Source organism: Balaenoptera acutorostrata, chromosome 11 (genome assembly GCF_949987535.1).
Source record: "Balaenoptera acutorostrata chromosome 11, mBalAcu1.1, whole genome shotgun sequence".
Classification (NCBI taxonomy): Eukaryota; Metazoa; Chordata; class Mammalia; order Artiodactyla; family Balaenopteridae; genus Balaenoptera; species Balaenoptera acutorostrata.
Genome location: NC_080074.1, coordinates 97747291 through 97760674, shown reverse-complemented (window position 1 = coordinate 97760674; position 13384 = coordinate 97747291). Strand labels below are relative to the sequence as shown.

Genomic DNA, 13384 nt, shown 5'->3' with positions numbered 1-13384 from the left:
ATATCCCAAGGTGCCAGACTTCTCACACTCTGGCTGAGTCACTGCCCTTTATTTTTCATTGTGAGCCACTGAGAAATCAAAAAGAGAAGGAAAGTTTCAGGACAGCTTTTTTAAAAGATAAAACAGTCCCAGCACGGTAACTGGGTAGAAAATAATAGAAGGGGATTGAGGAGACTGGAAATTCCAGTTTGTTTAAGGGCTTACATTTCTGTAACAGCGTCCCTATGTCCCAGCAGTCCCTGGCTGCAAATTCCCAGGCTGCCTCCACGCCTGAGGGAGGAGGGGTACGTCTTACTGGGTTTTAGCTGGGGGCTTGATCTCTGCGTTTCCCAGCCTCACCCCACACCTCCTGCAACCAAAGGTGAAAAGGTTCAGCGGTGTTTGCAGCTGCGGTCCCTCTGCCCCGATGAAGCCAGGAAGTGTAAACCTGTATGCCCTGCCTCAGCTTCTCCCTCTCCCAGCTTGCTGCTGTGCACATATGGCTTCTGTTTTCCTAAGCCACAGCAAAGCACAAGCAAGCACCCATTGTAAACACACCTCTGCGTATCAACACAGGGTTGGCTGCACTGGATTTATCAGCCTTCTGCTTCTAGGTAATGGCTGATCTAGAATTGAGGAGGAAAACAAAAAAAACCCTGCAGATAGCCCCCCTGCGTGTTGTAAAACCCGTGCTTCCATAAGCAGGGTTTCTCAAGCTGGGCGCTCTTGATATTTGGGCCAAATAATTCTTCGTTGCCGGGAAGGAGTTCTTTTGTGCATTATAAGATTTTTAGCAGCGTCCCTGGCCTCTACTCACTGGATGCTAATAGCATCCTGCACCCCAGCTGTGACAAGCAAAATTGTCACAAACACTGTAGAATACCACCTAGGAGGCAAGATTGCCCCTAGTTTAGAACCACTGCTATAAAGCAGAGAAGCAACTTTTTATTTTGGGTGTTACTGACCCATTTTGTTGCTGAACCTGAAATAAATTTATTAGTTTTTCGTAATAAATTTAAAGCAATGAAACAGGAATGCTAGGCCTCTCCTTGTTGGTGATTATATCCACAGAACTCCAGTTTACAGACCTTCATTTAAAATTCCATTTGGGCAGTTAAAACAACATAAAATTACTTTCTTAGATGGCTTTCCCGAAATTTGAATTTCGGGAAATTCAAATATCTTGTCAATAACTCGACTTGCCCACTCAGATCTTTTAAACATCAGTTTTGTCCAGCATGGTTTTCTAGGTTTTGTTTTTTTCCTTTAGAAACCATGTTGGTTATGTGTGAACTGCCCATCTTTTTACAGTCTCTGCTCAATAAGCTTGTACAATGAGTCTCTGGTAAGAGACTGGCGTGGGAGGGAAAATATTTCTCCCTAACCACAGGAAGGGATATATATTTTTTTTTAACAATGCCTTTTAACTGTGGATGCCCAGGGTACCTTACCCAGCAGGAAAGAGAGAGAACTCTCTTTCTGCAATTGGAAAATAGCACTTCACTCGAGCTAAACCCTTTCATGAGCTTCCTCTCATGGAAGAGACAATCCAAATCATGAACATTTGTTTAAAATTCCCACATGCCTTGACAGAGAAGCCCCTTTAGTTTAAGAGACATGCATCTAAAATCAGTGAAGACCTTGTGATATAAGATATTTTTCACACGCATGTTCAAGTGTTTTGTAATGGGATGAACTTTTGGTGCATTTTATTATATAGTATTAAGCATTTTTATCAATGATCAGAAAACATTGTATCTGTGCAGACACGGATGGATTTTGACAAAGCTGAAAATCTGCTGGTGGGTCATGGCAACAGCCTCCAGAGGACCTAGGAACTAAAAAGGATCTGCCTTTTATTTAACTAAAATCTTAAAAAACAAAAATAACTCAGATGGCTTGAACTTCGATTGTAAAAATAAAGAAGAAAAAAATAAGTTGCATAGTCAGGCAGCTTTTTTTCTTTTTAATCATCTGGCATAATTTTTAACTAAAGAAACAAAAGAATCAATAGTGTTATAAAAAGCCACTTATACTCTGAGCTTGAAACAACTACTTTATGCCACAAAATTCCTGTTGCTACCTCTGTTAGTGACTGAGTAATTCAATATGTCTTGAATGTCAATATATTTTTATTACTCAGCTAAAGTTGGCTTCGCTGGATTAAATGTCATTTAAAATGATCAATTGGCCCCTTGTTTGGGGTTATTTTCACATTGATGAAAGGGAAAAGTTTGCAAGATACAAGTGTTCCGGCAACTCATAGGTAAAGTCTGTTCTTTGGTAAGCCCTGCCCTTCATTTACCAACCAAATAAACACAGATCACATTCTAGATTTTTTTCAGTAAATGATTTACGACATAAAGGTCTCAGTTCCATGCCTCTGAAGAACCAGCATGGTAGGTACCCAGCGCTGGTTAAGCCCTTACTTTGAGAAACGGTAAAATGGTTTTAAATGGAAACCATTTTTTAAGTGCGAACCAACGGAAAATGGTTCGCACTTCACCATTTTATGAGACACAGAATGTCCAAAGCAGTAAAAGAGAAGCCACAGAAACAATGAAAGTGAAAATCCCTCAGCAGGTGGTGTTAAGACAACATTCACTTTACGTTTTAGCTCCAGGAAGTCTCAGAGGTGAGGGACTGCCAATATATTGCTCACCTTCCGGTGGGCAGAAGTTCCTTCTATCAAACTGCGAAAGACAACCAGATCAGTTTTTTTAATTATTAAATTGTGTTCAAATGATTCACTCTAGAGAATCACACTGCCAATCCAGATGCATCCAAAAGGTGTCATGAAGCCTCTGGGTGATAAAAATGATTGTAACCCTGTCAGGAAACATGGAGAAGCCGTTACACCTTTGTTCCTCCTAGTAGACTGGCATTTTGTGTGATAATATTTGGTTTTGCCAGATGGTTTCTACTTGGAAGAGCTTGTGGGAAATTAAAATGCATCTGCCATTTGATAGTAAGACAAAAACTGGACAATTAAACCGCATCTCAGTTCTCTATTTTTCCACCTGTACTAAAAACGATGTAAGACAAGGAGGTGGCAGAGAGGGAGAAAGACACTGCCTACTTCACTGCTTTGCCTACAGTCGCCCTCTTACAGGTGCCTTAAAAATGAGCTTGATTATTCTCAGTCTGCGTTGGTGTGTGGCACTCACCTCTCAAGGTACTTCCTGATGCTGGGATTGGGCCCCTTGCTGTCTCCCTGCTCCTCAGTGCCCCCTTCTGGCAACCAAGAGGGCAGCGGCAGGCAGGGGTGGTAATAGAATCTCTGGTCAGCTTCTCTTAGCGTAGGGTTGAAACTCCAGGAGTCATCCTTCTAAGAAGGACACCACGGGTCCTTTTCTGAAACAGAAGAAACCACACACCACATTAATTTCTAGACACAGATCAATCGGGGGAAAAAAGGATACAGTAAGTAAGGGGTACTGAAGATGTATGGTCATTTTAAGTTTCATGGTAGTTCCTTAAAAGATTAAGCCTCCTGGAAAATGCCACATTTTATGCCAGTTCCTTCTGCTGTTCAGAGAGAAAGCTGGATTGCACGAAGGACACACTCAGAGTTAAAGCTTGCTTGGAAAAGTCCTTGACTAATAGATACCTGTTAACCCGCTTCTCTGAGAATAGACGTCTCAGCGGGACGTGTAGCACAGCACAGGCTCCAGACTCCGACATGTGTCACTCGCGAGCTGTGCCCTGGAGCCAATGACCAAGCCCGCTAAGCCTCAGCTTCCTTGGCCATAAAATAGGAATAGCAACAGCGCTGGCCTCCATCAGGTGCCCTAAGGGTCAGAGGCAAGCCGGCTGGTAGAACGCACAGCCCGGTGCCTGCAGATAGCACCCAGTAATCGCTGTTGTTATTGTTTTCCTTACTTTCTCTTCACTCACATCATCACTCGTACAGTAATCCCGGAGAGAGTCGACATTGTCATTCCCCTTTCGTAAAGGAGGAAACGGAACCTCAGGGAGATTTAAGAAACTTGCCCAAGGTGACCTGACTCAATTGCTCTTGTAAATATGTGCCAGAGGAGGGTGTGTTGCTTTCTCTGGGAGGTGAATGTTTGGCTCGCTCTGAAATAGTCCAGGTTGGGATTGGACATTCCCCACCCAGGTGTGCCAGGCCTCACCCAACATAAGGAAGTAAGGAAATCGGCACCTTGCGGTGCGGGAGCCCCAGAGTTCAAATCCCAGCGACCTCGGGCATGAGAGGATTAGAAAGGATGCAGTGTGTAAAGTGAGGATTAGAAATAATGCTTGCAAAGTGCAGAACACGTACACGGTGTTCAACAAAATTAATCGTTTACGACCAGCCATGCTGGCTCGTGTTCATTAAAGCTCCCAGAAGCAACAGTGCACACCTGGGGGTCTCTTATTCTCATCTGGAGGCCAGTCCTGCATCAACTAGACTTCGAGAGTCCGCATCTGCTCCCATCCACCTGTCAAGGCTGTGCTAGGGGCCACGCCACACCCGGTTCTGGCACTAATCCAGAAAGCACTAGAACAGGGCAAAGGTGTGCAGCCTGCATCTTCTCTTTCAATCCTCTAGCCCACAGCCTAAAGTCGAGGCCTAGCCCAGCGCCTGGCCTGTACAAAGAAAGATCTGTTGCCTGACCAAGTGATCCAACATCAGTTTTGCACATGGAGAAAGGGATTTTCTGCACTGGGTTCCTTTCTACACTGATTCCATTATAATAAAACAATTTTTAAAACCTCCAAAGTAGCTATCATGAGACTATCTGTAGTCTTTCTGAAGACCATGCTGGCCATGGTTCCCACAGTCACAGTGGGAAAGAGGAACGTGGGTTTTCTTCTCCCACAGCTCTTCACGCATCGTGCTGCTTTTTCTGCCGTTTTCCAGCCGACCTCAGTCGTCAACGTTTTCATGCATCGAGTGTCACCCTCCAAAGTAACCTTAGCCCCCCATGGACACCACATCGCTCTCTCTGAACCCGAGCACTCTCTCTGCCCTTTTACCTGCCAGCCTGTCTTCAGCCCCTTTTCAGAACCAATTCATCTGCAGTTAGAGCTTGTTCTGTCCCTCGTGTGGGCTCTGCTCAAGTTCAGGTCATTGGTCATGACCGTGGACCAGTCCCTTCCTCTCTCTGGGTCTCTGTGTCCTCATCTGAGGGGGGAAGTTCTGGGCCCGGACCGTCCTGAAGGCCTCCACAGGTCAAAGGTCGCCATCTCACAGGTCTCTCTGTGCCTTGCTCTCCTCGCTATAAGACGAGGATGCGTCTTTGTTTTAGTTTTGGCCGCGCGGCTTGCGGGACCTTATTTCCCCAACCAGGGATCAAACCCAGGCCCTCAGCAGTGAAAGTAAGTGTGGCATCCTAACCCCTGGACCACCAGGGAATTCCCAAAACGAGGAAGTTAGACAGTCCATCCAAAGTAGGCAAAAGCGGTGACTCGATTATTTTCTGATTCTTGCTCTTAGTACTTCAACAAGCAACCTTGTCAACAGTGTTTTCTTGCCCTTTTCCTCTGTAGACTGTAGACTGCTTTGGGATTACGTCTATCAGTTGCTTTCTGACAGCCGGTACGAAAACTTCATCCGATGGGAGGACAAAGAATCCAAAATATTCCGGATAGTGGATCCCAATGGACTGGCTCGACTGTGGGGAAACCATAAGGTAAAAGGGCATCAGATATTCGTTCTATAAAGTAGGGCCAAAATCTAGTCTTCATCCCTGGGTTGGAGGATAATTGTCTGTCTTCTGCTTCCTGTCTGCCCGTAATTATTTAGTTTATTCCTCACTGGACAAACAATTAGTTGCAAAGGGGAGGAAATAATTAAAGATGCCCCTTTCCATTTGTTCCTTGTGCCAGGTGCCAGTTAAGTCTCCCGGTCTGATAGGCCTCATTATGAGTAACCGTCACTCCGCTGCCTCGGCCTGGTCCTGCCACCCACGCCATCGTTAGGAACTGGGTACCAGGGATGCGCTGTGGCACTTTGTGATTCACAAGGGGGCTTTGGGAAGTGTCGCCTCTGTTCCGCTGGGTTAGAAACTTCCATGGTCGCAAAAGGCCGGTTCTACATGGAAAATGCTTATCCTCTGACTTTAAAGCATCTCCTTGAAAAGCAAACAGTGCAAGAAGTCTGATTGCCCCTGCAGTTTTCCACCTTGGGAAGAGGGAATCGAATTTAAAAGATAAAGTCTTTTATAGTTAGGAAAACCATTAAAGCGCATAGATGTAAAAAGTGGGTAAAACAACCTTGACGTCCACTGATGGATGAATGGATAAAGAAACCACGCTATATGCACACAATGGAATATTCTTCAGCCTTAAGAAAAAAAAAAAAGGAGATTCTGCAGCGTGTGGCAAACATGGATGAACCTTGAAGACTGGATGCTGAGTGAAATAAGCCAGTCACAGAAAGACGAGTACTGCCTGATTCCACTTACGCAAAGTTAGATCTAAAATAAGCAAATTCGTCGAGTCCAGGAGTGGACTGGTGTTGCCAGGGGTAGGGGAGAGGGGGGGGAAGATGGGGAGTTACTAATCAAGGGGCATAAAGTTTCCATTAAACAAGATGAGTAAGTTCTAGAGACCTGCTGCGGGACACTGTACCTGTAGTTAACCCTGTATTAAGTGCTGTACTATGCACTTAAAAATTTAAGAGGGTAGATCTCATGGTCAGTGTTCTTATCACAGTAAAATAAACAGAGCAAAGATTTCTCCTGCCAAAAAAAAAAAAAAGAAAAGAAAATTAAGATAAATCTGTATTCCTACTTAAAAAAAAAAAAAAAGAGTCAGCAAGATCCAGGCCTGACCACAGACAGGTAGCCGTGGGGCAGAGGTGGCAAGGCACCAGGAAGGCCCGACTCCAGATCCGCCGAAGGAGAGGCAGGCCACAGGGGAAACGCCGCTGGGCTCTGCCCCGGCTGCAGCCTTGGAGGCTGCAGCCGGTGCTCTGGCCCCGCTGAGGAGGGCCTGCCAGAGGCTGTCGTGACCAAATATGGCCAGACCCCACTGACACCCTCCACCCTGTGAGTCACTGAGAAAAATCGCTCTGCAGCTCGCACAGGGTGCCCTCACCCCAGGGCTCGGAACCACTGTACTCTTGCTTCCAGGACAGGAATTTAAACAAAAAAAAAAATCTCTTCCTTCAAAATGACAAACCAGAAACACAAGCTTGAGAAAGGTCACTGTCAAAATGAAAAAATTTTTTTAAAAAAAAGGAAAAAAGGAAGAGAAATTCTCTGTGGGTCAGAAGGTGAAGGATACCCCCCAGAGAGGGGGACGCGCAGGAAATTCCTCGGGCGCAGCAGAGCGCAGGCCTGGGAGAGGAAGTCGGGGAGGCCGCTGCGGGACGCGCTTTGTGAGCCAGACTCACCTTAGGAGAGACCTCAGCGAGGACGTCTGTGGAAAAGCCCAGGGGTGGGCGTGGCAGGGAGCAGATTAGCAGGTGGCTTTCCCGACTGGCGGGGCCACAGAGGCAGCTGAAGAGCTGGATCTGAATAGCTCCTGAGGCGTCTTTTCTGAGGTTCATTTCATTGTGTCTTTGTGCTTTTTTTCTCTCTTCCGCCTTTGAACAAACAGAACAGAACAAACATGACCTATGAGAAAATGTCCAGAGCCCTGCGCCACTACTACAAACTAAACATTATCAGGAAGGAGCCAGGACAAAGGCTTTTGTTCAGGTAGCACTTCCTTTTTCTCCTTTCCTTCTTCTGGGAGGATATTGTTTTCTTCAAATAAGAGGGAGGAGGGAGGCTGTTAAGATCTCTACCTGCCTGTCTGATCCTCAAAGCCGTCACGTGCTACACATGCTACACATTCGATACCAGGTGGTGGTTTGTTAGAATTTAAGGGGAAAAAAAAATTTTTTTTTCCACTTATGTCTAACCTAAAGCCAAAACTAAATAAACACAATCTGACTCACCTTTCAAATAATGCAATGATCAAACAGTATTATCTGGCATTTATATCTATGGTAGTTAAAGGGAGCAATCAGAGGAACCAATGGCAAAGACCTCCAGGTTGCCAAGCCTGGACCAGTGTTTGTCCTGGCCCGTTAGTGAATCATGACATAGATTTAATGAGTCTAATTTTTTTTAATGAAATAGAACAGAATTGAATAGGAAAGGATAGAGTTGAAAATATCAGACTGTATCACATGAATTAAGAGTGACTGTTGATTCATGAAAACTGTGATTCGGGGGTGGGGTGTGTATGTGTGTGTGTGTGTCATGATGTAAAATATATTTATGACAATGCATTGTAAAAGTCTGAAAGCTGCTGCAGTAGACATTCCTCTTTCCAGAATTCCTCCCAGCTAATGAGTTCCAACCATTTAACCTACCACATAGATTGTGATTCCTAGGCAAGAGAGGAGAAACAATTAGAAGAGGAAAAAGAAGGGATCTAAAGGACCAATCAGGAGAGGTAGACATAGCCCTCTGACACTGGTGGTAATTGACGTGGTGAGACCAAGTGAAGCTTGGGAGAAGGTGGGATTGACAAACACAACCTCAGATTCTGTGTTTTGGCAGGTGGGACAGAGGAGAGTTACAGATGGGGCTAGAGATGTGGATTTGGGTAGAAAATGACAAAATGACACTGTGTATGAGCAGACGAGCTCACTGGGATAAGTACTTATTGGAAAGAGCACAGAACCTGGGCCTTAGCACTGGGAAGGTGTAGTAACGTAGGAGCAGTAAAAAAAAAACAATTGCAATCTTCAAAAGAAACAGAGAAGGCTTTTCAAGAGCTGGAAACAGAGTAGAACAAAGTGGAAAAAGAACCTCCTTTCTCCGGCTCTGCTGATGCCTTCTTTTCATCCTTCACCCTAAACTTAGTCCTTGGCTTCTGTTCTTCCCACTCTATACTTTTTCCCTGGATGGATGGATCCCGTTACACAGCTTCAGTTATCCCCTCCGTGAATGGGCTCTGAAATCTCTACATGCAGCTCTAAAATCTCCCTGAAATTCCAAATCTTAATTTCCAAGAGCTTCTTATAGGACATGTCCACTGAAATATCACATTAGTATCTCAGACGTGAAATGTTCAAGACAGGCCTTCTTCCCACACTGGAAATCTACCCACCCCCAGATTTCATGTTACATCAGCAGTGGTATCACCGTTGTTTAAGGAACCAAACTTGACACTAGCGTTATCTTTGACTCTTCTTACCTCTGAGTCATCACTGTGCTGGACAGTCCATTGGCTCTTCAGCACCATTCCCACTCCAGTCTATGTTGCAGGGGCTAGAAGCCTGGGAACCACATTTCCCAAGATTTCTTACCAGCAGGCTCCAGGTTGGAATCTGCCAATGGCAAGTACTCTCACGAGACCTGGAAGATGAAAGCAAGGCAGAAGCATTATTATGGCTTCCCTGGCAGCGGAGGCTGATGTCTATCTAGACTTCATGACTGACACCTAGATTAATTCAGCAATCTCTGCCTCTGGTCCATTCTCCTGCCTCCCAAATTCATAATACACACTGCCAGCTGCCCTCCAACACTAATAGGGTTCCCTATGCCAGAAATGTGTATCACTTTAACTTTTGCTTTTTTAACATATATAATACCCCCCCAGGTCTACCTCAAGTCTACTACCCTTTATGAGACCTTCTTCAACTGCTCAGACACGCACAGATACCTTCTTCCATCATCTGTTGGGTTTCCTTGGCCCTAAACCACATCGTGATTTACATTTTTAATAGTTGTATATATGAAGTCCTTCTCCCCAACAAGTAGGTCATAAGCTCCTAGAAGGTAGAGGGTTATATTTTACATACATAGTTCTGTTTTATACCTTATGGAGGCTTTTGATAAATGTTTCTGGGCAAGCCTGGTGTGGAATATCAGAAACTTAATATGGAAAAGCCGTCAAAAGAGGATAGGGGTAGTTCGGAGGGCCAAATATAGCACATCTGTGGACTCGGCCTGGAGGGGATTATTAGTGACTTCAGATGTTGAGGGAGAAGTGTTAGCTCCAGGATAAAAGTGGAAGACAGGCTGCAGATGCTACGGAACAGACTGCTTGAAAAAAATCAGCAATAATGGGCAGAAAAGAAAAGTAGTCGTAGGGGGAAGGTTCACAGGCTTCCAACAGTGATTGCAACAAGATAAAAGGAAAGAAGAGTGCTATTTGTGAGGAGAGGTTAGTCATTTTTGAGGAAATGAATGTCGGAAGCCAAACTCGCCCCAAAATGAAGGCTTCTCGGTATACAACCCAGTGTGTAATCAAGTGAAGTGTTAAACTGGAGGGACTCTTGGAGATTTCGGTATGGATGATGAGACAGAGCTCAGACAGTAAGTAGGGCTCAGATAGTGGAAGGAGTCAAGAGGGTTCCAAATAAGGGCAAAACTAAAGGTTTGGAGGATGGCATGAGCTGTGATTTATATAAAAGGAAGTGGCGAGACTGGAGTGAAGGGTTCATGCTAGTAAACAGTGGAAAACAAGAGTTTCCAGGTTGAGATGACAGAGGGGCCCGAGGGGCAGGCCAAAGAGTGGATCCTTGACTTGATAAGTGGTCGTCACAGGATTTTTTTTTGGCCATGCCACAAGGCATGTGGGATCTTAGTTCCCCAACCAGGGATCAAACCCATGCCCCCTGCATTGGAAGTGCGGAGTCTTAACCATTGGACCGCCAGGGAAGTCCCTCATCATAGGCTTTTGAACATGAAGTGATGAGAGAAAATGTATGTTTTAAGACAGGTCATGTGGTACCGAGCAGAGGGAGGGAACGGTGTGTAGGCTGTGGAAAGGGCCTTCCCACCATAAGGACAGAACGTTTGCAGGCAGGCACCCTTCCTGAACCATGTAAATCATGGTCACAACATGGCACTGATGTAATTTCCAAATGAACCCAGCGACCAAGAAGATGAGGCTTGCTGTATGCACCTAGCTGCAAAGGAAGACAGAATAAAGGGGATGAATGGCTAGCATTTGGGGTGGAGCAGTGCTAACATTGAAAAAGATTCTTTCTTTTGGCCTTTCTAACTTCCAGAAGCTCCACTATCTTGCCCTATTCCCCCGATTTTCCATCTAGCATTTCATTGTATCCTTCACATTAGATTCAAGTTTCGAATACCATTCCTTGGGCTCACAGTCTGGGATGGAAATGGATATACAGCGCTCACGGGTCTTTGTAAAATCTAACCCTCTGAGAATCAGAAATGCAGATACGTGCGCTGTCCCAGGGCCCCCTCGCACGGTCATGCAGGAATGCATCACACAGCTCCATCTTCTTTACAGTCATCCAAGACTTCTGTTTATCATTATTTTGCTAACTTTCAGGCAGTCAGAGGAAGGGGTAACTTTTTCTATATTGTGCTAAGTTAGCATTATGACCAGTAGCTCTCCAGCTATGTAAAGGCGATGGGAACTCTCTTTTTAGAGTTCAAGGTGAAGACAACTTTAGGAAATTGTAACCTCTTCACGCCACCATTTCCTCTTCCAAAGGTTTATGAAAACCCCGGATGAAATCATGAGTGGCCGAACAGACCGTCTGGAGCATCTTGAGTCCCAGGAGCTGGATGAACAAATATACCAAGAAGATGAGTGTTGAAGGAACCAGCCCCCGGGGCTCAGCGGGCCGGTAGCCAAGGGCGCCCTGCCCGCCAGGATGGCTGGGGCGTGATGGAGCGGAAGGGAAGAGACCCGGACGTGGCAGTGACACTTCTCTCACCCAGCGTGAGGGACCCCGGAGCACCTTAGACAAACCACTCAGCAAAAGCGGCGCTGGAATTCTGGCCAGGGCACTGGCCTGTGACTCATGTTCACGGTTCCTTCTCGTTTGGAATCTCTGTCTGTAATTCCTCCCCCACCCCGTTCCACCTATTGTTAAGTTTCATGGTGTTTTTGTTTTTGTTCTTTTTTAAGACCATGCAGTTTGACTTTTCATCATTCATATAGGGGAAGACATCGAGGTTGTTTTCCTATGGAAATATATATCTATTATATATATATATATTTTTTGCAAATCTCACAAAGTGCAGAAGCCCAACTGGTCAGGAGAGAGAGAGAATACTTGCAAAAGGGTTCAGGTTCCTCTTGATCCTGCCACGTGGATCAGGTTTGTTCCTGTTGCTGTTGGGTCTTGGCTGGAAAAAAAAAAAGAAAAAAGAAAAAAAAAAGATGCTTTTAAAAAAGATAAAGTGAAAAGGAGAGCTCTCGTCTTCTCTCTCTGGCTCTCTTTCCTTCCCTGCCCCGTCCCGTCCTCCCTCCTCACCTGCTGTTGAACTTCAGGTGCCTTTCAGCAGAGTTCAGCCTCCTTGGAGAGTCTTGGGAATTGTTGGCACCGAAACGGAATCAGTGGTCTGGGTGCTTTATAGCCAGCACCACAGAAATCAAACCCACATCCCAGCATTTGGCTACCTATCGGAGGGAGGCCAAAACATCACGGAGGCTGCTGCCTTCCGGAAAGGTGAATGCTAGTCCGGCAGGCTTCCCCTGACACAGCTGTGAGAACCGCGGGGCTTGGTGGTTCCACCGAACGTAAGATAAGCCTGGAAGGCTGTCCAGGTTATTTGGAAGCCCCAGCATTAGTTTGCAAGTGCTGCGAAGTGGGAAAAAAATGGAAAAAAACCACACAGGCCTGATGGTCCAGGTGACAGATCTTCTGCAGCGGGGTATGAATTATTCCAAAGTAGGTTGTGGAGGGTCGTCTCTGCTCCATCCCAAAGGCCATCGTGCAGTTTCATACCCTCACCTAAATTTTTTTCAATTCCCAGCCTTTTTTTTTTTTTTTTTTTTTTTTTTTTTTTTAAAGTTTCCTGATCCCCGCAGGACACAGGGCATTTGAGAGGGAGGATCCCGGAGTGCGTAGTCTCAGTTGTTACTGGTGTTTGCCACGCCTGGGCAGACGGGAAATTCCTCAGATACCTTACTTTTCCCCTCTTCTTTCCTAGCTGTGTTTCCGAATGGACCCATGTGTGGCTCTTTTTCACCTCAAAATAAGGTCAAGAGTATCATAAAATGAGGAAGGTGCCACCCCTTAGTACTTTTGATGATAACATATTTTTAGAAAGCTGTTGCAGTTTTGGGGGGGGGGCGGTTTTCCTTTTCAATAGCCGTCTAAATCAACTCTTCCAATACAGGCTCGGAATCCAATATTAGGAGTAGAGTCTTCTTTTACTCACGAAGATTAGGCCCCCCTTGCAGGGCACCCCGTCCTCGTTTCTCTCCGCTTCCTTCGCTCAGTTGGGTGAGCATGTCGTGGTCCCCCGGGTACGTGTCTGCACTGTCGCCAGAACTTCCATGTGAAGCCACCAGATGCCCAGGCGTGTCCTCAGGCCATTTCCAAGTGAGGCAGGCGGGGGGGGGGGGGGGGGGGGGGGTTGTGGTCACACGGGCAGCAGGCATTCTCCACCCCTCCCCCAGCCCCAGCCTCACTGACAAGGACACCAGCCTGCGGGGAGGGAGGGACAAATAGGCTGACTATCGC

General features: G+C 45.8%; 1 protein-coding gene across 4 annotated transcripts in view; it reads left to right on the top strand.

Annotated features, from left to right (window-relative positions):
• The window catches only part of ETV6 (ETS variant transcription factor 6), a 240232-nt gene extending 228125 nt beyond the window's left edge, over nt 1-12107 (top strand). For all 4 annotated transcript variants that reach the window (XM_007196064.2, XM_007196063.2, XM_007196065.2 and 1 more), the window contains 3 exons: nt 5476-5618; nt 7531-7631; nt 11401-12107. In XM_007196064.2, the coding sequence (XP_007196126.1) occupies nt 5476-5618; nt 7531-7631; nt 11401-11506 (350 nt within the window). In that variant the 3' untranslated portion in view covers nt 11507-12107. The remainder of the gene's footprint in view (nt 1-5475; nt 5619-7530; nt 7632-11400) is intronic.
• Nucleotides 12108-13384: the final 1277 nt, after the last annotated feature.